A 25,306-nucleotide genomic window follows, 5' to 3' on the forward strand; every position below is an offset into this window, starting at 1 on the left:
TTAAAATCAGGAAGTCCTCCTTGATCATAATCCAAAGCCAATTTATCAAGGCTGACGCTAGGAGTTTTACAATGCCAAATGATCTTATCATCCCATTAAGAGCAGTGAAAAAATAATTAGGAATTGATATGGGAAGAGATTGAAACGTATAAAAAACTATTCATTCTAAGTAATGTGAGTGGTAGATCAACCCACCTGGTTAAATCTCTATCCCACCTAATCCCACCTTCTCTAAAAGACTAGCTAAATTAAGTTTATAGAGATTCTTTAATCTAAAGCACTTAAAGGGAAAATAAATTAGTAGCTTTTGAATAGGCGAGGTTTGAAAAGTAAATTCAAGCTTTTAATAAAAACATAAAAAAATAAAACAATTTGTTGATAGGTTAAGCAAAGATGCCAAAACTTGGTTCAGCGTTTCACTGTTAAATTAATTGTTTACACACACACACACACACACACACACACACACACACACACACACACACACACACACACACATGTTTGTTTTTGTGAATTGTGGGGACTTTCCATAGACTTCAATGCATTTTACACTGAACAAACTGTACATTCTATCCCCCTACCCTGCCCCTACCCCTAAACCTAACCCTCACAGGAAACTGTGCAAACTTTTACTTTTTCACAAAAACTCATTCTATATGATTTATAAACCCATTTACATTGTGGGGACCGCTGGCTGGTCCCCACGATGTAGGTGAACTCAGGTTTATATTACATCATGGGGACATTTGGTCCCCACAATGTAATATAAACAAAAGCACACACACACACACACACACACACACACACACACACACACACACACACACACACACACACACACACACACACACACACACACAGTATATATTCATGAGGGACACAAAAGTTTCTTTGCCTTGAATAACTTACAATATTTTGGCGAAACGAAGAAAGGACAATGAGTGTAAATTGTGTAGATAAATGTTAGCCTAGAAGGTATTTTATGCGGAGACAAATATGTGTCAACTTGCAGTGACAGGAGGGCGCAAGACTGCGCTCTAAAGCTCGGGGCGGAGTTGGCAGAAAGCTCTCGGGGAAAAACTTGTGAGTCAGTTTAGTTGAGACTCAGGGCAGCTGTGGACTACACACCTTTCACGAGCAAAAACACAGGACTGAATTTGTGGAAGATCGCATGTGCTGCAGACGCCGGCGTGTCAAAATGTACCCTAATCCGAGACGCGCTTTGAAGATTTTGGAGACGCGTAACAGCGCATGAAACAATGTATGTGGAGAGTATGATCGAGGGATCTTTGACATCGATTGGGGAAGTCAGCATTTCATGCCATGCGTCATGAGCGCGTCTAGTAACCGATCTGATTTGAACATCGACCTGCACGTGAAAAACAACTCGGTGAAGATGAACAAGGACCCTACCATCCCGGTCATTATGTTTATATTTGGCGTGGTCGGGAACGTTATTGCAATCGTAGTGCTTCGAAAGTCACGGAAAGAGCAAAAGGAGACCACTTTTTACACCCTGGTGTGTGGACTTGCCGTAACTGACCTCTTGGGCACGCTGCTCGCCAGCCCAGTCACCATTGCCACCTATGTGAAGGGCGCGTGGCCCGGTGGAGAAACGCTCTGTCATTATTCCGGGTTCATTTTACTCTTCTTCTCTTTGGCAGGTCTTAGTATTATCTGTGCCATGTCCGTCGAGAGGTACCTCGCCATCAATCATGCGTATTTCTATAACCACTATGTGGACCAGCGGGTGGCAGGCTTGACACTCGCGGGAATCTATGTGTCCAATGCGCTTTTCTGCGCTCTTCCCAGCATGGGACTGGGATCCGTGGTGCGCCAGCATCCCGGAACCTGGTGTTTCATCGACTGGCATAACAACAACAGCAGCACGAACGCCACTTTCTCCTACATGTACGCCAGCTTCAGCTCCCTCCTCATCCTCGCCACCGTCATTTGTAATGTGTTGGTGTGCGCGGCTCTCATCATGATGCACAAGCGTTTCGTGCGCAGGACCTCGCTGGGGACGGACCAGGCGCGCGTCGCGGAGATGAGGCGCAGGCGGAGTTTCGCGCGCCTGGCTGGTGCGGAGATCCAGATGGTCATTGTTCTCATCGCCACGTCCATTGTCGTGCTCATCTGCTCCATTCCTTTAGTGGTAAGTGGGATTTGGTAGCGTACGTTGATTTAGAGCATGTAGCGCAATATGTGGATACCTGGCTGGAAACAACAAAACTTGTGCTAAGATGGTTTGCTGGTCTCATTTTAAACCATGAATTCACAAAATAGTGTGTCATACCTATTTTACAATGCCATTGAAATTGCAATGTAAAAACTGCATTGTAATCTACTGAGAAATGTATATTATATTTATCAAGGCACTATACAGACTATAGTTTTACAATAAAAAGTTATTATTTTTTACATTATAAATATGTACGAATTAAAAATATGGGGGAAAAAAAAGAATATAAATCTTATCCCACTTTATAAATGGGATACTCATTTCCTGTGTAAACCAACAATCATTTCCTATTCAAATTTTATTTAAAAAGCTTATTTTCTTATTTTGTGACATGTTCTTATTAGATGGCCTGAATTATTGTTCAAAATCAGATAGGATTTGAATATCTCAACAAGGCTGGTATAATAACATTATATAAATTGATGAGATATACCGTTAGGCATTTGTCTGATTATATATTTTATAGATCCTATCTCATAATGCATTTTTTTTTTTTCTCTCCATATCTTTTAGTGTATTTCACTCTAAAAATGCTGGGTTGTTTCAACCCACGTTTGTGTGAAATATGGACAAACCCAAACAATGGCTTTAAAAATTTAATAAAAAAAAAAAAAAAATGTAACCAGTATTTGTCCACATTTGAAACAACCCAGCATTTTTGTAGAGTGATGTATATTGAAAAGTCGTAATGGATTAAAAGCCCAGAAAGGTAACAGTGTCACAGACAGTCTAAACAATCTATTCATTGTTTTCTATTGATGTTCACTGTATGTGATTTGTATCTGTATGATCTGTACCCTGATGACTTTTATGTGTTGAGTCATAGCGGAAAGCCTGATGAAATAACCAGCATATGATATCAGTGCTCGTATTATCAATGTGTTTGGTGTCGGAAAATAATGTAGAATGATTATAGATAAAGAAGTAAACAGAAGATGTCTTGTTTCCTGTCTAGGTGCGGGTGTTCGTGAACCAGCTGTATTCCTCCCCGATGACAGCAGCAGACCTTAAGGCCATCCGAATTGCCTCTGTCAACCCCATTCTAGACCCCTGGATCTACATCCTGCTGAGAAAGACGGTCTTGCAGAAGATTCTAGAAAAGGTCAAGTGCCTCTTTTGCCGTATCGGTGGGCGGAGTCACGGGAGGAACCCTGCAGATTTCCACTGCAGTAACGGCGTCCACAGCTCATCGTTCGTGTCTCGTGATTTGCCGTCGCTGGTTCTGCCCGAGCCGCCAGAGGTGATCAGCACGTCACAGACATACTTGTATCCCCTGGATGCGGGACAGGGGATGGGCTGCTGTGGTGACTCTGTGCAGAGCAGGACGTGTTCAACTTCAACCGCGCAGACCCTTCTGCGGGACTCTCAGGAGCTAGACCTCAGTAGCGGAGAAAACAGGACAGAAACGAGCACAGACTTAGTGAAAACACATTCATGCACGCACTCCAGCACAAATGAAGCGCAGAGTTCCAAGCACCAGCCGCTGCAAGTCACCTTTACAGACGAGACTTTGAGCTTAGAAGAGAGAAGCATATGAGAGTGAGCAACATTTCAGAAGGAGGAATACATTTCAGGAGCTTGATGTGACCACTGCAAACTGAATCAGAACGAAAATCAAAAGGAAAAAAAAATCCTAAAAACTCATGAGATTAAAATGATAGGATATTTGAAAGAAAAACACCAATCAGAGGACTAAACATGGTTACTGAAGTAAGAAAAAGAATGTTGCTACATGATGGGGTTCTGGAAAGGAAAGGGTTAAAAGAGCAGCGGATGGAGAGGCAAACTGGCTTTGTTTTCTGGTAACTCATAATGCATTTTAAAGGAAATTTTTTGTTGAGCAACAGGTTAGCCTGCATATTCCCGACAGCAAGGCGAATGACAGAGCTCTGATAAATGTGTCTGTGTTGTAAGTTCTTGTGAATTTCTGCAGAAAAAGACAATTCATTTTTTACTAGATACAATTGCATTGGGCCCCGATTGACTGATTTGACCCGGAGGGGATTTTTTTTTTTTTTTTTTTTTTTTTTTCATTTCTCTTCTTCTAAAAATTCCGACTGTTGGTTCAGTTTTGCAGACATTCTGGTGATCTCTTCATTAGGTCACAAGTTCAAGTAACCAGAGTGCCTTGTTAGCTTTTCCCATGCTGGAACTCGTGGTTTATAATTTCCTTTTCCTTATGTTAAGGTGACTAGAACACTTCATTTCCATTGATGCATAACATATAAGATGTAGCTAGATGTAACTGTAGAATTTTTGGAATTTCCATAATATGTACAATATTCTGTGAATTAACCAAGCAATTTCATTCTCACAAAATATATCGGTAGGCTTACCGAAAACACATTATACAATGTAAGAGCACATGATACACAGCATATCATTGTCAAGAAAGTTCATTTTTGTTTCTTTTAAAGCATGCTGAGGAGGTAAAATTGTAAAAGCTATTAAGATGTGGAATGTCTTTTGAGGTCATACGTTTTGCACTTTTAAATCCTTGTAACCACTGAAAAAATGTAAACTGTCAAAATCGATCACTAAGCTCTTGATCAGTGGTCGTCAAGGAGGAACTGTCGAGTTCATCTGTACATATTTGTGATGTTAAAATGTGAACAGCGTTTCGTAGTAATGCTCTAATTTATTGTAGTATTTTTTTGGATAATCTGTGGACTGTAGTTATTTCTTCTCTATGAGAAGGTCAGGTTTCCCATGTTGAAGCAGTTATACGGTTTTTGTTTCATTTCACGTTTCGTTTATGTATCAAAACAGTATGAAACATGATTGAAACTACTTTAGCACCATCATCTGCTGCATGTATATAAATGATTCAACATTACTCTGTATATTTTCACCATTTCATTTCTACATTTTCAAACACATGAATTTCAAACCTTGTCTTGCTTATTTTCCTCGATGTGACCCTTCAAAATGTGCAATGGCCAGCTATTTTATGCTGAAATAAACTCGAGTTGAAATTTGAAAACAAAAACCTGTATTTGTTGTCGCACTCTTCAATATTAATATACGCATATCGCAGCATTAAAATAATTGAACGATCCCAATCCTTCAAGTATTACAAATGAATTTATATATATCAGACTATCACAAAGTTCTTCCTTCAGTGGCAGTAGTATTACTGAATAAATTAAACAAAATAAAATTCTCCACTTGCGATCAAAATTTAAGGGGAATGATTATCAGAAAGATTTTAGAACTTTGTGAAGCCATGTTTAAAAAAATTGTAAAGATGTAATTTCATCAACAAAAAAAAGAAAAGAAAAAAGCTTGAGGCATTTTTATAACTTGCGTCTTGCATTGTATTATGTCTAGAGTAAATCACTCAACATAATGGACCTGTCCACAAATTGTAAATAATTACTGATTCGACAAGTCCAGACTAAAAAACAAGACCAGTATTCATCAGACATATGCGCACTCATCCTATTCACAGTGTACTGCAGGTCACTCTGTATGTGGAAAAAGACAGATGATCCATAATGACCCAAAATATACTTTCAAATTTAATGTTTCCAGTGTGTCTTTGTCTAAAAGGGTTAGAGCTCATATTTTAAAAAGAATAAATTACTGCTTGGGTTAAACCATATTAGACCTCTTAAATTCTATAAAATCGTCTCATATATCATGTTGTATCCAGATCCTTAAATATATAAACTCTGGCATTCCTTTTGCTTTGTGGTAACTAAATAAATCCTCTGAATCACTAGGGTATCATCATGATCCTTACACGATGACCAATGCAGAGGGACAGATCTGGAGACCTTCACCGACTGTAGACATCCCATAATTCCATTAGGTCATGAAGGGAAATCAGTTCAACTCTCCACTGCAAGTATTTTCAGCATGAATCACGCATTTGTGCACTTGCTGTGATGTACAAACTGCCACCTGTCCTGGAACCTTACGTACATGTAAATAAGAACTGACAAGAGCAATCATTCATTGCAGTCCGCAGCACAGTCCATAGGATTCATCAATTCCAGGCCCCTCCCTAAATCATCATTAGCGAAAACGTTAGTATCCTCATTTATTTGAATGAAGCAACAATTAGCAGAGGATTAGCGGGAGGCAGAAGGATGCTGGAAGCTTCCGCCAGGTCCCACAGGTGCCGAATAAAAAGCATTAGAGACGTAAATCCTTCAGTTTGCAGCCCACGCACACAGCTGGACAGTATCAATGTAGATATGAATGCCAATGAATGATGGGGTTAGTGCCAGTAACAGCCAATTATGAACATACAAATGTAGGGGTGCTTAGTACAGAATAACAGCTCAAACCATATTTTATTTTGAACCATAATTAGATTTAGGGGATCAAAGGAGGTTTAGGCATTAGATTTGATTTGGTATGGGTAATAAGGGTTAAGGTTAAGGTCAAGGGTGAGGTATTCTTAGGTTCTGTTCACACAGAGCATTTCCATTACGCTGCTTTCCATTGTTTTTCTACGTAACCGATGCAAAAAATTGCTTTTTGTGTAAATGGCCTTTAGACAGGAGTTTGGAGTTTAAAAATGGCATATGCAGGGTGACAGAATGAAAAAACTCTGCAAGGTCAAGAGGTGCATTTTTAAAAGCTGAACCTCTTAGCTTGAGCGCTGCGGTTTATATAATGCCATTTTATGTGTAAGTCGAAGTGGAAACATGTCATCCCCCCCCCCCCCTCCCCCCTAAAATCGTTTTTTCATTAAAGGGTTATTTCACCAATAATAAAATTTGTCATTAATTCATGTCATTCCAGACCTGTAGGATATTTTTGATGAAATCAAGAGTTTTTTTTTTTTTTTATCCCCCATAGAAAGCAATATAATTACCACACTCAGGGTCCAGAAAAGTAGTAAAGACGTCATTAAAATAGTCCATGTGACTACAGTGGTTCAACCTTAATGTTATGAAGCGACAAGAATACTTCTTGTGTGCAAAAACAAAAATAACTAATTTATTCAATTCACTCTCTCCCGTCATTCTCCTGCGCTGTTTACATTGTATAGACGGTGCAGACTTCCAAGTTCAACATCAGAACGCCGACTCAGTATTCGTCGGCTCCTGCATTAGCATCACACACATGCGTCATGGTGCTCACGTGAACAGCCAATACGGAGTCAGCGTTCTGACGTAGTAATTTAGAACGACATGAGGGTGAGTAATTAATGACAGAAATTTAATTATTGGGTGAACTAACCCTATAACTAATGGGATATTTTCTACTATCTCTCTAGGATGACAAACAATCAACAGATCATATCGCTCCCAGCATGACTACTGCAGTGGTTCTCAAACCTGCACATTTTGCACGTTGCCCTCATCTAACACGCCCTCATCTAACACTACAAGAGTTGAATTGGGTGTGTTAGATGAGGGAGATATGCAAAATGGTGGTGGGGGGTCCCCAGGACAGGTTTCTACTGCATGACCTTTAGCTCAAAGTACATTACTGCTGCTACATTTCTAAGTAGTACTAACTAAACAGTCTGTAAATAGGTAATGGAGCAAATGTGTGTGTATCATGCTCTTCCCACCCAGTCCAGGCACATCAGCACTCTGGTCTCTAGTGAGGGCTCAGATCCCACATAAAACATGACTGAAACAAAGGCAACTGGGAATGGCATTCCTAATCAAGTGTGTACATTAAAAAGGGATTACTCTGCTATTTTGAGAGCTTAATAAAATAACCACAGAATGCCTCATTAAAAGGATGGAATTTATGTTCTTGTTTGAGTGAAAATGATCCAAAAGCATTTCAGATTCTTCTGGGAATCTGGTGCTCACTTTACAAATTCACTGTGGATAGTGACTGTGTTAAAATATGAGGAAGCCAGTCAGAACCCTGGATTATCAAATCAACAGTACATAAATACATAATCTAAACAATATACACAGATGAGGAGACAAAAAAAAAAAAAAAAATCAGCCTCCATTTCCCTCAGAGTCCTCGTGCCTTGACTAAAACACTCTGTGAGGAGGAAGTGGGTGTGTTGTCACCCTCAACAACCACCTCTTTGGCCACCCCGCATGTGTCCACAACAACTGCCATTTTCTTTAAGTCCTCATATTTCTTCTGTCTATCAGCCATGGCTGTGCAAGCCTCAATCACTTCATCGCTTTCGAAATCATAATCGCTTTTTAGCTCTGGAGCTTCCACAAGGAGCCTTCGGGCTTCATCTTCCTGTGACGCTCTTTCACGGACAGCTTGTTGCTTCTCCCGGAGCTGTAAGGCCCAGCCTAGGTCTTCCTCCCAGAGGAGGCGCTCAGATGGATGCAGGTGCACCGCCACTTGGAAGGACCGTACAGCCTGAAACACACACATAGATCATGAAACATATGCAAAGGTGAAGCTAGATGCAAAAAGCACTGATATAGATATACAGTACTGTCCAAAAGTTTGGAGTCTCTTATGCTCACAAAGGTTGCATTTATTTGATCAAAAATACAGTAAAAATAGTAACATTGTGATTTTTTTATTACAAATTAAAAGAACTGTTTTCTATTTTAATATATTTTAAAATGTACTTTATTCCTGTATTGGCAAAGCTGAATTTTCAGCATCATTACTCCAGTCTTTAGTGTCACATGATCCTTTAGAAATCATTCTAATATGATGATTCAGTTCTCAAGAAATATTTCAACATGTTGAAAAAGTGCAATACTTAATATTAATGATGCTTAATATTGTTGTTGAAACCGTGATACATTTTTTTCAGGATTCAATGAATGGAAAGTCCCCCCCCCCCCCAAATCTTTCAACAGTAGTGTGAATGAGATATGAGTGATACAGTATTTATATACCAAAACATGTTACATTTTTCAACATCATAAACTTTGGATTTCAAAACAACTTTAAATTGTAGCAGATAAATGTGGGAATATCACATAGCACAAAATGATAAAGCAAAAAGAGTTATAAACTATTTCATGTTTTTATTTCAAAGCAAATGTTTGATATGACCAAGAGCAGTGACACTAAATGCTATAACTCTGCACTGCATTTCAGCGAGCACATAGCTTACACACCAAAATGAACATGAACAGATGTTTATTCCACACTCAAACCAAAGCATTCACAACTCCTTACTAGTTCTCAAGATAAAATAAACTTCTGCACCCTTCTGGAACTAATGAAAATATACTAAAACAACTCCACTTACACAAAAAGTCATTTCCCATTTCTTTCCAAAAACCCACTTCAAAAAAATAACAGCTAAAAAGAAACAGGCATGTGGCTTCAGCTCAGTAAAACTAAGTAAGGACTGATAATAAGCCTTAAATCATCCATGCTTGCATACAAAGAACAGCAGCTGCAAAATACATTATTATGAATGCAACATCATCACATTCTTTATTACACACACTGAACTACTGCATGCTTCAGATATGCAGGGAGCTGTGTCACAGATGTGTTCCACACTCAATATCCAGCATCCACAATCAATTAAAATGACTGTCAAAAAAACTAAATATTTATTTTACGAAGATGGCTTTTTATGTGCAAACAGCATTACAGGTTGAGTCTATGGAGAACTGCAATAGCACGTTCATTAGTATGAGGTCTGTATGAGGGGATGAAAGAGAGACAGAACGAAAGAATGACATTTGCTCTCTCTTCATCCTTTGGGCAAATAATGAATTCATAAATGGGATTTAGTGGGGCGTTTTACTTTCATAATTGCCCTATTGACTCAACAATCTACAAAGGAATGATTGACTCTTTCAACAGAAACACTAGATCACGTATCAGCCTGAAAGAAAAAGAATATAAGAGCTTGTGTTAGCCGGAGCCAAGAATCCAGCCCTTGTCAAAAAGAAAACCTTTAATGAGGAATAAAGCCATCTGATGGCTTTGGGAGACCTTTTCTCTTCCAGGGTCCTGATTGATTTAACAGAGATGATTTCAACAGTTGTGATGAAGTCATTGTACAGATTCATTCAATCTTGCTCCACCATTAGGAGTGACTAACACATCAAACTGAATAGTGCTGAATCCTACAGGATGCAAGATGTTTTTGTGCGTCTGTGTGTGTCTTCATAAACAAAAGTTTTTATCCTATCTATTTTATAAAGGGATGTTATTTATATTATTGTGAATGATTCATCCATGCATAGGTTTCATTTTTTTTTTTATGTCATAATTTTGAAGAAAAAAAAATGTCATAACGATCTTCTCTCTGGTGATGTACTTTGGATTTCTCCAGTCATTTACATCTCAAACTCGCTCATTCAAAACTGACCACAAGGTCTCATTTAGATCTGCCTCTCCACCCAATCAACCAAGTACATTTTTTTTTCTTTTTCGATAATTTGTTTCCCTCGATATACATCACAAATAAAACAGCTTGGACCCCTCCAGTAAAAGAACGTCCAGGAAAAAAAATAATTCTAAGAAAATCTTTGCTACACCTTATGAAAATATATTACGGGAAAGAAATAAAAACCAACTGACACTTCATTTTCAGCCTCTTAATTTCTCGCTCAAACAAACTTTATAGAACTTTCCTTTGGAATGAACTGTAGATTTCCAGGAACCGCATGATTACACCAAATTGTGCTCATAATGTGGCAAAACTGATTGCATATTAATCTTATGTTGGCTGGAATGATTTGTACATTGTAAAACAGTTATTTAAGTTATTTTTCTCTTTCTATTATGCAATAACGTGATTAAAAATGGCTGATAATATGAATCAGAATCAAGGTAAATGCTAATCACAGTCAAATGAATAGAGACAGACCTCATTTAAAAGTGATAGCAGCACAGATCCAAACATTTAAACAACGCATTAACTTGATTGTGTGAGCTTTACTATGACATGATATAATAATACATGTTATTAATCAGAAATCATGTACCATAAATCAAATTTAAGTGCTCTTACTGATGTTATACATGTTCATTTGAGAATGAGAACTCACACAGTTTGAGACAAACTTGAAGAGTATGTGCTATGAATTAAAGATTCATAGGGTATCTTTTCTTTGAGTATGTTGCACCCTGGCAACAAAGTGTTCCATAGTTTGACAATTTCTATAAAGTTCCACTTAAAGCTGTCCAAATGCACAGCAGGACAGATGTACATAAGATAAATAATAAAAGCAAAACCTTGTCTAACAATATGGTAGTAAGGTTTTAGGCTGGGATTAACGAAGAGTCAAGCAGCAGCCATAAGAATATCGGTTCCATGATCCTGCGAAAAACTAAAGCCCTCTTAAAAATCACAGAATGCAAATATTAGTCCTAACATTTCACTTGAGTCCTCCTCCATCCTCAGGTTATTTTTCTCTTTGGTGAATGGCTTGACATGGCATGCTCAGCCCAAAATAGTAAAGTATTTATTCAAACTCTAGCCAACATGTCAAGCTCAGTGTGTGCGATGAGTGTTTAGATTACAACACACACACACACACACGCACACACACGCACGCACACACACGCACGCACGCACACACACACGCGCACACGCACACACACACACGTAGTTACTAGCCAAAGACCTGCTGGATCTGCAAGGTTTCTTTCATTAAGCATATGTGTCTAATGCACACAATCACACACAGGTCGAGGCATGTTAGGTGTGGCTGTGTTCCTCTTCAAGTAATCTTCCATGCTCCTGGGCTTGGATGTACTGAACTACACACATCATCACAATGACACTTGATCTGAGTGATGGATAAGTGGCAGAAGGACTCTTACACCTCATGCTGACTGACAAAGATGCAGAACCTGATTTTACCAAGTGCAACAAGTTCTTGGGTAAAAATCTTTGCTGATCCTGGAACAAAATTCCAATCAGATTTGAGGGACATATTTACAGTTTATGTCAAATTTAGGCTTACAACTATCATTTCCCACTGATTTTAGGAATAACTTATGGGTAGGCTTTGGTTTAGGGGTAGGGATATAGTTAGGATTAAATTTTCAGACAGGAATGTTGTTCCAGGATCAACAAAATATGTTAACCCAGGAACGCATCAGGACGTGCGACAAAGACACTGATACCATAACAGGACTGGTAGAATAGAGGTTGTTCTGTTTACACGGGAAGAGATGCCTCAGTGCGCTGAATAAACTTCTTGTGTTTAAACAGTTCATCACCTAATAAACTGAATCCCAAGGTCGGCTACAGATGGGCTACTGATTAAATGGTATTTTTTTGTCAATTTCTGGGGATGAAATTAGTAATTATAGCCATTCAACATTACAGTATAACTGAAAGCCGTGATTTTTAACATTGCCTAAAATGCCTAAAAAATATTATAACAACCTTTAAACCCATAATAATTCTCTCATTTAATATAGTGTGTTGTATATAGTGTATATAGTAATATACTGATGTTCATGTTCCTTTTCCAACTAAGTTTATTTGCACAGTAATTTTCACAATAAATAAGAAAATTACAAATGAAAACATTTGGAATTAATATTTTTATGTAACACATTTATTATACTCTGTGCGTTATTATAAAAACAAGGTTGTTACATCTGTATTCAATGAAAAGAACACTAATCACTGAATCTAAAATGACATTGAATCTGTTGACTAAGTATTACATTCATACACATAGTTATGTAAAACATGATTATTTTTTAGTGGGTTCTCTTAAAAAGAAAATGTTGCAGAGGTTCTATGAATATTAAGACCTGTTGGGGCAGATTTATCTATTCTATATATGACTGACTATAATGTAGCTCATTACATAAAATCTACTTACTAGCTCCACTTCGCCAAGACTTAGTTGGGCGCGGCCCAGAGTTTGCCACGCCTCCCACCAAAGGGGGCAGAGCTTGGTGGCCATCTCTGCAGACTGCACAGCCAGGAACACCTCTTGAAGGGTGGTCAGCACCTAAGGATTACACATTAAAAGGTTACAAGTTGACAGAATAACCACTTGAAATATTCTCAGCACAAATTTTTAAAGGGGACATATCATGAAAATCTTTTCCCTTGTTTAAGTGCTATAAATGGGTCTCCGGTAAATCTAACAACCCATAAAACGTGAAAAAGAATAACCCAGTAAATTTGTTTTGGTAAGCCTTTCTCTGTAAGCATGCGGAAAACTGAGCCGTTCTGATTTCGCTCCACTTGTGACGTAAGAAGAGGATCTTATTATAATATTACAACCCCCTGAATCTGTATGTTTCCACCCACGGCACCGCCATTGTTTTCGCAAGCGACAACGGTGTACCAGCTGTCCTGCACAGTTTAGCTATAACCCTGATCAAACACACTTGAATGTCTTCAGGATTATTAAAGCCATGTGAAGCAACTCTGCAGGACAGCAGCACTCAACACCAACCGTCCCTGAGCTTGTGATATGTCTCAGCTATGTAAACATTATCACTTATCTGTTAACGGCTATAATAGCAAACATACAAGTCTCCATAAACTCCTGGCATCTGAGCCACTAAGGACGCAATGGTGTCATTTTATTTATGAAGGGAACGTGGCTAGATAAATTCATATACCAGTATGTGCAAGTTATTTTACACCATTGCTTGCACAGGAGGGTCAGTAAAACACAGGATTTGCACAGAAGTTGATTCTCAAAGATGGATCGATACCAACTGTTCATGATCCAATTTCATATATATTTTGTGATGTTTGCAAATTGTCTTTCTGAATGTGTTTTGTTAGCATGTTACTAATGTACTGTTAACACTAGAAGTCCCAGAGATTTGTAACCCTCCTTTAGCCAAGTGGATGCTAACTGGCTAGTCTTTTGGCTATCATTAGCATCAATTCATGTGTAAATATGGTCATTACCTGAGCAATCTGCAGGGGGGTTAGGGGTGTGTGTGTGAATGGTTGCTGGTGGCTTGTTTGTATGTGTGGGGGAGGGAGGGCTGCTAAAAGCGGAGAACTTGATTGACCATGGGCCGGTTTCAGAAAGGAGGTTAAGTGAAAACTCTGAGTATGTTAACCCTGAAATGAGGGAGTGCAAGTGATGTTTAAAAAGTTAACTCACTCATTCACACTGCAAAAATGCTTTTCATACTAAGTATTTTTTTATCCTATTTCAAGTAAATTAAAAAAAAAAAATCTTAAATCAAGATGGATTTTCTATATGAGAAAATTATATATGATATTTAGTCTTGTCTCCTGGGGGGGATCTAAATTAAGTACATTTTACTTAAGTAAAATGATCAATATCTGCCAGCGTGGTAATAGAAATAATCTTAATGCAAACGGAAAGTGTTGGAGTGTCTACCCAGGTGAAAAAACGTGCAGTAAAATACACTTTATTTTAGTACACTTTTACACTAATGTACAGTGCTCTATTTCCATGTACTTATTTTGTACTTAATATACTAAAAGCTCTTCTTTAGTACTTCTTAAGATAATCTTAAGAACATCTAAGTGTACTCAACTGTGCTATTTTGAGACACCATGAATTTGAACTAAAATGTGCTTTTAACATACTATCTCTGTATAGAAAAATGTATTTAGTTACCACTTGTAGTACACTTGAACCCATCTTTCAAACACTTTTAAAAATGGACTTATGATGTATTTCAAATATAATATTAATATATAATGAATATATACAAAATGTATTTATAATATATTGCCAGGCAGTGCCAGGATTGTGAGTGATTGCTGGAATGTACTCACTCACTTTTTAATATTATTTGTAAATATGTGTATAAATGGTTGGTTTCTTTATTTTATTTTGTACTATTTTTATCAATAGATCTCAGCAACAAAGGAAAACATGTGTGTTGATTTCTCCCTAAGATGGCAAAGTGAAACACAAGTTTCCTTGAAGTGGCTCAGCATGGCCCCACATTGTTTACATAACAAAAGCAACTGTTCACAGCTGATTAAGGATATTAGCCTAAAGCCTTCCAGCCCATCGGCTGTCCTGCGGGTTTTATAGGTAGAAAAGCCAAATGGCTGCTCTCTGGGACTTCTAGTGTTAAATGTGGCTAAAGTTACTATCGCTTCTTATTGTATTCATGCAGACCAGAGCCATGTTGTTATTTTCATTTTTTACCCGAAAACACTTGCAGTCTGTATTCTTATTGAGTCTTTCCAACAGTGTGTAGCTTTAGCCACGTTAATCAAACTCATTCAGAATCGAATGTGAGCAAACATCCACATAACACATGCCATACCCACATGATCTGATATGCCGTATCACGAACAGTTTGTAATGATCCATTTTGCGAGTTATATTTGCTGTGTGAGCTTCTGTATTAAATTTGCCTCAGTTTACTGGACTGAGAGCGAGCCCTACTTGGCCAACTTGGGGGTGGGGAGCACAAGCTTATTTGCATTTAAAGGCACAGACCCCAAAACAGCTCATTTTTTTTTCTCCCACCCAAAAATAGGCAGTACCCATGACTGTACCCATCATACACTATCTGATTTTCTGTGAAATCTGTCTCTGCTCAAGATATTCAGACTGGCTCTGACATCGACTTTTCCAGACAGCAAATTGGGGGGGAAATTTGGGCAAAAGAAGTATAGTTATTCTATTTCCAGCCTTGACAAAAATATGATTTATGCAACTTACAAGAGCTATAGTAGAACATTGTTAGCAACAATTTTACAATGGGTGTCATTTATACTGTATAGAAGAACAACAATATATTCCCAATTTTAGTCAGATATCCAAAATCACATTAGATAATTTTGAGATAACACAACTGAATTAGACTTCAATTGTGGCCTACAAATTAATGTCAAGAGTAAGACTAAGCAGCTCAATTCATATCTACTCAGTTAAATCAGTTACCAAGTTGATATAATTTAACATTTTATTTTAAACATCAATAAAGTGTTATCACGTTGCAAAACATCCACTTGGGTCATAAGAGAGAGACAATATAAATGGCAATGAGTTAGCAAACACTGCACTACGTGGCAGCACAGGGATGTTCTTGCATCACAGATGTTTCCATTATGGAGTTTTATTTACTTAAAGCCTTTAAATTCAGGTCAGACCAATAATCAAAGTAAATACCGGCTTTGTACAATGTAGGGTGTTGCCAAGGTAACAGCAGTTGAAGAACAAATCTGGTCTGTAAACTTTCCTGCAGGTTTTGTTCTGAATTTGTAGGGAGACTGAAAAACGTAGATTCGCATGTTGAGGTTAGCGTCACCATTAAACAGGTGTGTAATAAGCAGATGCAGGGAACATGGTGGGAGGGAAGAGAGGAAAAAATGAGAAGGGAAATTAAAAATAATAATGTCAAACATTGCTTGTAGATTGATCAGGGCAAGACCAGGGCCAACCATCTGCTCCAATGCGATCAGATTACTAATGAGAGACACACACAGTCATCACCTTCTCACGCTTTTCAGGTGATTCACTGTACATGATCATGTGATCAGCCAGGGAAAGGTCACTACTTTGGTTTACAGGAAAGGGAAAATAAGGACAGCCATGTGATCAGCATTGAAACAAAAGCCTGACCACCTATGCTGTACTGAAGTGCTTCTGGGAAATTCAAGTCATAATGACATGATGTGCGTTCAAGTGATTTTTTTCAGAATAAAATGGACTGACTGGACAATTTCATATTGAGAGGAAGCTTTTAGGGCAGAAGCTGTAAATCAACAACAACAACAAAAAAAGCAAAACAAAAACACAAATACAAAAAAAGTACTGTCAACATTCAGAATGATGTGTTATAATGGCAATTTGGGGAAAAAATGGTCCAGAGTTTTCTTCTGGTAATTATTACTTTACGCTGTCGTTCATGTCCGCTCGACTCATAAATTCAATCATTCTGACATGACTTAAATGCACCAATAGGTGTTTGACCTATGGTGAAGCTTCAGTGAGTGCCATCCATTACCAACAAGGAATGCAAGGCTTTGGTATACAAAGTGGTGATATTTATTATTAAATATAAAAAGCTGCAGCTAAAATAAACAAGTCATAAACGAATTCATGACATTTTCACTCTTTGGAACACCTTGAGTATATCTTAGAAAGGAGTGCGCTTATATACATACTGTTTTTTGTAAAACTACAATAGAGACCCATTTGTACTGTAAAACCTGTTCTATCAATGTGTTCCACTCAGAGCTTCGCATAGACTATTTGATTTAGGCTTTATCCAGTTTCTGGAGTTTACAGCCCTACTGTGTTAGACCTCTGAGTGAGAGCACTAGATGAGAACATGCGACTGTTATTGCTTTGATAGGAAATTTAATGAGGAAATCAATCAGTTGAAAGGTGCACAAAGTCCAACCTGTCATTTCACACACGCTCATCCTTGCCATGAAAAACAACACTGCAAAAGACAGGGTTACAGAGACATCAAAGACAAGACACTTATGCCAAAGAACGATGAAGAGTGATGAAAGGGGAGTTTAAAATAAGTGAGCAATAATAGAGGGAGAGATATATAAGGAAAAAGAGACTGTGAAAGGATGAGAAAGAAAAAACAGGGTTACAAAAGGACAGAACAGACTGGATGCAATGACTGCTGCTGGATATAATCTGTCCTATGTTAGAAACTATTGAGCAAACAAGTGTGTTTGTGTATGTCTACTCACCTCAGTGAGCAGCTGAGCCATTGAACATGCGTATATCTATTTCTATTGCACATATGTGTGTCTCTGTGTGTGTGTGTGTGTGTGTGTGTGTGTGTGTGTGTGTGTGTGTGTGTGTGTGTCTAAGCAAGTACACAACATCTATATTTAGGACCATTCAGAAAATTTTGTACAGACTAATGATGGTAAAAGAGAGAAAACCTAATTATATAATCCAAGAAGTGCTTACAATTCTTGAAGTGCTTACATAGCAAATATTTTAAATCATGAAATTCTAGTCTTAATTGGCCTCTTCTCTTTTGTCAGAGAATTTTCTCATAGCTTAAAATGACATGTCAAAATGACAAAACATAGACAATAAGTTAAAGGGATAGTTCATCCAAAAATTTAAATTGATTTACTTACCCTCAAGCCATCCTAGGTGTATATGACTATCTTCTTTCAGACGAACACAATCGGAGATATATTTAAAAATATCCTTAGTCCTCCTAATCCTTAGTTTAATCCTCCTAATCCTTAGTTTATAATGGTTGTGAATTTTTTAAAACAAAAAAACGCATTCATCCATAATCAAAGTAATACATAATCGTAATACATACTAATCGATGCATTTTTGTAAGAAAAATATCCATATTTAAAACTTTATAAATTCAAATAACTAGCTTCCGGCGGACGACCGTACGCATACTGCGCAAGTCGATTTGGGCGGAAAAGCAACCTTTGACCCGAACGCAATGATGAACATGGAGGCACAAAGGAGAGAGCAAAACAAAACTCCAGTCATGAATTAGAAGTCTAAAACAAGAAATTTTAAATTGATATACAAGAAGAGGAGCTTGAGTTTGTTGCCCAGCCCTATTTGTTTGAACCACAAGACGCATCTAAGCTTGCGATACTCCTACATCTACATCATACATTGTGCCACTGTTTATTTATTTGGCGCAAGTCAAGTTTTGCAATATGCGTATGGTCGTCCGCCGGAAACTAGTTATTTTGAATTTATAAAGTTTTAAATATCAGTATTTAACTTCAAGAGGCCTTAATTAACCCACTGGAGCTATATGGATTACTTTTATTATGGATGGATGCATTTTTTTTTTGTTCAAAATGCAGACCCCCATTCACTACCAATATAAATCTTGGAGGACTACGGATATTTTTAAATATATCTCCGAATGAGTTAGTCTGAAAGAAGATAGTCATTTACACCTAGGGTGACTCGAGGGTGAGTAAATTATGGGATCATTTTTATTTTTGGGTAAACTATCCCTTTAAGGAGAGAAACTAAAATTAAATCTATCAATACCCTCTGTTTAGTGTAAAATTAAATTCTATTCAGTTGTCAAAGGGATGAAAATGATCAGCAGAATAATTCTCTGCCTGTGCCAGATCCAAGATCCTGTATTGTCCTGTCAGCAAAATCTCATCTTGACTGTCAGAGCTAAAGCTGAGATAAGATCATGGGAGTGGATAATGGACAGGAGAGAGTGCAAAAGACAGGATATGAAAGGTAAGATGAGTGAATGAGGTAAAAAATGGAGGAGGAGATAAAAGGGTAAATCAGGCAATTTGCTTACTGAAACTAATAGCCACTGATTTGCAAACTCTGCCATCTTATTAATACTATCTATTCTGTGACTTTAACAGATTATATGTGAGCGTTATGCAATTTTTTTTTGCATATATACGACGTGATATGTGGAAAAGCGGGCGCTTATCAACAAACTCACTGGATAAAGACGTTGCTCCAGCTTGTTAACGCTGAAGGAGTAGCCCGCCTGGAGGGTCGTCAAACTGCTTTTTTCTTTTCCCTGCACATTATATGGTCTTAATGCTGTCACTCACCATCGTAAAACAGGTTTACTATTCATTACAAGTTGCTAGCATATTAATGTGACCTATAAAGTTGAACTTTTTTCAGAAACAGACTACTATGAGCTGAAGCAAACTCAAAGACATACATTTAGACACATTTTATTTTCGGGATTTGATTCAATTCTTACGATCTTAAAAGCTTTTGATTTTAAAATTTAAATGAATTGTGCCTACAGATTTTTTTAAATACTATATATATCCCTGGTCCGATCCCAAGTAAATGTGACTCATGAACTAGTGAGTTAATGACATACTGTAATAACCTTTTTCGAGAACCACTGTGCTCTTGAGAAAGACTCTTAAACTCAGTGGGGCTTTCCCTACAATAAGACATGAGAAAGCATCTGCTAAATGGCACCATTTATGTATGCTGAGGTGGGCTGTATTATCATGACCAGTGTCTAAATCTGCAGAGTTCTCATTCCATCCAGAGTGAAGGAGATGTACTGTATGTCCATAGTGTTCTCTCTGAAAGATACAGTTTGTTTGTGCGGTACCAGCAGATAACTGTGAGAGAAGAGAAGGGAGAATATGGGAAAAAAACCTAGATGTCAAAATGTTCTGTCATAAAGCCACAGATAGGGAGTTTGTTTGGAGAGTGAAACTTGGGGAGGAGGAAATGAAAATAACAGCCAGAGAAAAAGAGAAGCGAGGAGTCAGTCAGCAAAACAGCTGTGCGTCTCAACATCTACGTTATATTCCACTATTGCAGACTTACCACTTACAATCAATTGTATAGTGTGTATAAGCAAAACAAACAAACATTTTTTGTTTTTACCTGTGACTTCATCTCATACAGAACGGCATCATCTGGTGTAAGCTGGAGCGCGTCGTCCCACCTCTTCAATGCCTCCCAGTTCCTACAGCAAACACATATACAGAAAATACTCCTGTCAATTATCATTTAAAAGATCAAACACACATAAAAACTGCAGTATATTTAAATACACATACAAGAACACAAACATATCTACACTGCTGACCTTTATCTTGATCAATCTAATTTCTGCAAGCAGCAGGTTGCTTCATTATTTTAACACTTGCAATCAAAATGTCATCAAAGCCTAAACCTCTAGCATGCAAAATCTGTTATTGTAAAAGGTTGATATGCAAAAGGTTGATTTATATAATAAATGGAACTGAAATTTTTATACAAGACCAAATGCAAATGTGAAAAGAAAAAAAGAAAGAAAAAGAAAGCCAGTAAATGCTTTTATTCTTACCAATGAAAAGCAAAATCCAACTACAATAGATGACAATAGATGACAATAGATGACGCAAATAGATGTTTCACCTAGTCTAGTAACTGGCAAGTATTAGAAAAAGAGTCAATTTTAATAAACAGAACAGAAATAGTAATTAACAAGCATGCATTTTGAGTGTCTTATAAAGACTTGGAGAATAATTCAATCTCCAGTGGGGTAATAGTTATGTAATAAGATAACTTTTTTTTTTTTCAGGTAACGAGTAAAGTAACACATTAAGTAATACATTTACTGTATTAAATTTAAAACAAAATATCTGAATTACTTTTTCAAATAAGTAACAAGTTATTTATTGACTGACACCTCTCCTGTCCCCAGGTGGAGAGAAATCCTTGGTTAACACAAATCTACTTTATGTATTTAATCTCATTTTATTAACCAATGTCTTTGCTGCTGACCTTCGATCATACAATTCAGCCATGCTAATAAGATAAAATTACTTAAAATAAACATCACAGTTGTTTTATTTTTATTATTTTTTATTTATTTCTAAAGTAAGAATGTTGAACTTTCTTCTGTGCCCTATTCTTCAGGGTAGGGTTGCACCAGCCGTTCGTAAGTTCTTTCTTAAATTGGAACGTAAAGTCCTCACTAGTGGCTTAGTAACTACTAGCTAGTTTGTAACTAACTCTGTACTTTATTCGGTTGCACCATTTGTTCTTAAGGCAGAACGTAGCTAGTAGCTCGTAAGGTCTCCGTAAAGAAATGCGTAGTCGCATAATATGACGTTTACCTTCAGTTATCCTTCAAATACAGGAGCAGAAGTTGTTGAAATTCCGTGAATTTCAGTTTATCCTTCATTCTGACATATTTTGCCTCACGTAGCTAACAGTAAAAATAAGTTTCCATTAAATATAATAGCCTACTACTTAATCATAAATGTTTTTATATGTAAATAACATTCAGAAACTGTATTTGAAACGAAATTAATAAGGATCAATAAATAAATACTGAAACAACAACAACAACAACAAAAACATAAGAAATTACATTTATTGATTATGACTGATTTTATTTGACATGCACAACACGGAGTGATAGGACCGATGCACACAGCGGTGCGCTGTTTAACGGGTTCGTGTTGAAGAGTGTCTAACAAAGTAATCTTTTCACATGATGTTCTCTCTCTTAAAATTTAAGAGAGTGTAAATGTCAGCAGCATCATATATGTGTAAAGAATGAAGTCTGTCAGGTAAAACAAGAGCTTATGGATGCAGTTCAGTCAGTCTGCTATTTTATTCCAACCGTTACTCCTGATAGGAGGCTTCCGTAAATATTTAGTGTGTACGTAGAGTTACGCTTCAACTAAGTTTAATGGTGCAACACAAAAATATTTAGTAGTGCGTAAGTTGTAACTTAGTGCCCATTTACGTGAAAACTAGTCTACGTTGTAACTTGCGCACAGCTGGTGCAACTGGCCCCTGGAATTCAGAATGGAAGCACAGTGGAAAGGTTGGTTTGAGCTGCGCCCTCTACTGTACAGGTGTGAATTTGCATTTCCTTCAGCCTGAGGCTTATTCATTTCATTTTTCGGTGTAAATGGGCTTTTACATTTGTCAAACTCATAGAATACTGGGGTAATTTTGTTTTGTTTTGTTTTTACAAACCAACCAAGCAAGCAAGCCCAGCCCAGGTGAAAAAAATAACGCGAAAGTATTGCGATAATGTATTGCATTACTTTTCATTAAAAGTAACTAAGTAACACATTTAGTTTAGGGAGTAACACAATAATGTAATGCAATACTTTTAACTTTTCCCAAAACGGTCAATCTTGACTATAACGGAAAGGCAAAAACATGACCCCAGGCTTAAACATACAAGCTTTCTGGTTCAAAAAAATATATAGTACACAAAAAAACTGAGAAGAGCCTTAATTTTGACAAATGTACATACACACGTAGACCTTAACAAAAATTTTGGCAGAATGAGCAACATTCCCTGTGTAAGGAAGTAAAAACAGGTATTTCATACTATACATGTAACTGCAAGTCTTCTCTTGTTTTCTTTCCTTGCAGAAAAAGCAAACTGAAAACAGAGTATAAATAAGTGTTTTAATATCTCATCAGAACAGGGGTTTAAAAAAAAATAATAATAATAATAAAAAAATCAACAAGTTTGCCCTGCTTTGTAGTCAATGAATTAAAAATATTTTTTGCTGGTTAATTGGGAACTGTTTGAATGATAGATCAACTATTTTGAAAATAAATTTACAGGTACATTGTGTGGATGAATGTTTTATGTCAGAAAATGCAGCCTTCTAAGAAAACCAAAGTAATTACTGCATCTGCGTCACAAAGGGTGAAATGTGAAGTTCAAATTTCATAACGTCACTTGTTGAAAATGTTCGTAATGAGGGTCAGACCTCATTACCACATTAAATTAAAGATTTTTAAGACCTTGTAGCATTCCATAATTCCCCAGACAGGCAGTCACCTCCTCTTCACAGAAGCAACTCTTGTATTTACACAGTGGGAAACTTGGCTAGTGTTAAACATCAGCTGTGCAAATACAACATGCTGTTTTTCTGAGAGTCCATAAAACGGCTTCTTTAAGCTGTGTCATGTCTGTGTTTATCATGCAAATAATGTACAGTGATTAAACATAAGTGCTGGGTACTTTTCAAAGACCTGTGCTAAATGTTGAGATAAGGGCTTCCTATGAAAGAATTCATCAAATCATCATCAGGGAAAAAAAAAAAAAAAAAACACACACCTCAAAGTCATTTGCAAAAGATTTACTAGATGTTTTCCAGGTATGTGATTGTGAAACACGTCATAAGCCTGTATGTAGAGGCAAAAAGTACAGAGTGTTACTGTACCTGCAAAAGAGGGCGTAGGTATGAGGAAAGGCGCACATCCTGTCATCTTTGCAAACTTACTTTACAACAGAGTAACACTTAGAGAGCTAAACTTCATACTGAAACCACATGTATATATAGAACTCTCTGTATTTAATATTAACTTTAACAGTGTCATATGTTGGAACACCTCAGCGATGTAGTGTTATACTGCAAATATGCTGTCACTATCTTATTGTATGTTATAAGTGGAGAAGTAAGATTGTGACCGGTGTTTGCAAAAACATTTTCTTGTCAGAATTGCAACAAAAACCATGTGCTGTATGTGTTAGTGTGAAAACGTGTTTGGGTGTGGTATACTGTGAAAACTGACACAGAGGCACTTGGTTTATAAAAACAAAAACAAAAACAAGTCTCAAATTCATTAAAAAGGATGTAAGAACACATACAGAGTCTTTACCACATCTGTAAAGATTGTGTGATCTTCATTACTGCACATGAATGAAAGCCTCATGTTAGATTTCTCATTATACAGAGGTTATAAATAACACTATAAATTGCACTCTATATGAAGTATTACACAGAAAGGCGCAAAAATATATTTGTTTAAAATATTGATGTTTACAATGACGCCTGCTTTGAACAATAGCAATAAATGTAAATTAAAATGTATATACATTTAGGACCAAATGTCACTCTAATTTCATATAACAAAAGTTTTATTTTTCAGTATTCAATATTGGATTTAACTGTTTGATTCAAAGATTAAGTAGACTATTTCAAATGGGTTGCTTACATAGACTGTTTTCGGGGGTTTCTTAGACTAGTTGGTTACAAAATATCTGTTTAAAAATGAGTTATGGTGCACATCCCTAGTTTTATCATATTACCACAATAGCATGTTTGACATTATTGACCGATGTCTGATATGGACCCATTTAAGGTTATGTGAAGATCCACTCAAAATATATATGAGCAGAAAATTAGACTTGGGTAAAATAGTATAGCTAATGATGCACTGAGCTAGCAAAACAATCACAACATCAAAGTACAATGTGCTGGTATGTTGTCTTTATACTCATGTTGAGTCTTGAGTCCCGTGAAGTTAAGAGATGTTATTAACTATTATCGTCATTCTTAATGTAAGTGACACTATGACACTACAGTGTCAAAGTACTGTTTGTCCATTAACTGTGCCTTAGACTTTCCCTGCGGAGCCATCAATATTTAACTAAACCCCTGCAAATATAATCAGTTTTTAATCTAAAAAGGCAGATAAAATAAAGACAAAAATATGACCACTGAGGAATTTAATAACATTTGAGCATTAAGTCTTAATCTCACAGATAATGCTAATCAAAAACAAAGAACAAATTCATCAGCAAGACATGGCTTGTTCAGTCCAGCATTAGGAATATGCTGAGTGCTGACTAAGTAATAATAGGTCACTTGCTGTTGTGTTTTCTGTTTGGCAGCAAAATCTGGCCTGTTAGCACTTTCAGAATTTAAATTACACATATATGAACATTTATAATCAATTCTGCAATGGAAACTTACAAATGGTCTCATTTCAAATCACTTAATGAAGTATTGCAGGAAGGTTTAACTCAAAA

At 37.0% G+C, this 25,306-nt stretch overlaps 2 protein-coding genes across 4 annotated transcripts in view; one reads left to right on the top strand and one right to left on the bottom strand.

The window, feature by feature from the left end:
- Positions 1-910: 910 nt before the first annotated feature.
- On the top strand, positions 911-5,216 carry ptger4b (prostaglandin E receptor 4 (subtype EP4) b). The gene is made up of 2 exons (XM_067407751.1): positions 911-2,155; positions 3,198-5,216. The coding sequence occupies exons 1-2, from the start codon at positions 1,319-1,321 to the stop codon at positions 3,777-3,779; spliced, it is 1,419 nt and encodes a 472-aa protein (XP_067263852.1). The 5' UTR covers positions 911-1,318; the 3' UTR covers positions 3,780-5,216.
- A 1,987-nt stretch (positions 5,217-7,203) lies between these two features.
- Positions 7,204-25,306, bottom strand: part of ttc33 (tetratricopeptide repeat domain 33) — a 37,393-nt gene continuing 19,290 nt past the window's right edge. For all 3 annotated transcript variants that reach the window (XM_067407208.1, XM_067407207.1, XM_067407206.1), the window contains exons 3-5: positions 20,410-20,491; positions 12,961-13,092; positions 7,204-8,548 (exon numbers count right to left, since the gene is read on the bottom strand). In XM_067407208.1, the coding sequence (XP_067263309.1) occupies positions 8,180-8,548; positions 12,961-13,092; positions 20,410-20,491 (583 nt within the window). In that variant the 3' untranslated portion in view covers positions 7,204-8,179. The remainder of the gene's footprint in view (positions 8,549-12,960; positions 13,093-20,409; positions 20,492-25,306) is intronic.

The sequence above is a fragment of the Chanodichthys erythropterus genome, chromosome 13, assembly GCF_024489055.1.
Source record: "Chanodichthys erythropterus isolate Z2021 chromosome 13, ASM2448905v1, whole genome shotgun sequence".
Lineage (NCBI taxonomy): Eukaryota > Metazoa > Chordata > Actinopteri > Cypriniformes > Xenocyprididae > Chanodichthys > Chanodichthys erythropterus.

Bases quoted from the DNA above. Each gene is read 5' to 3' on its own strand.
- ptger4b (XM_067407751.1), top strand. From the start codon at position 1,319: ATGCCATGCGTCATGAGCGCGTCTAGTAACCGATCTGATTTGAACATC. The intron at 2,156-3,197 runs GTAAGTGGGATT...TTTCCTGTCTAG, and splicing joins TCTGCTCCATTCCTTTAGTG to GTGCGGGTGTTCGTGAACCA.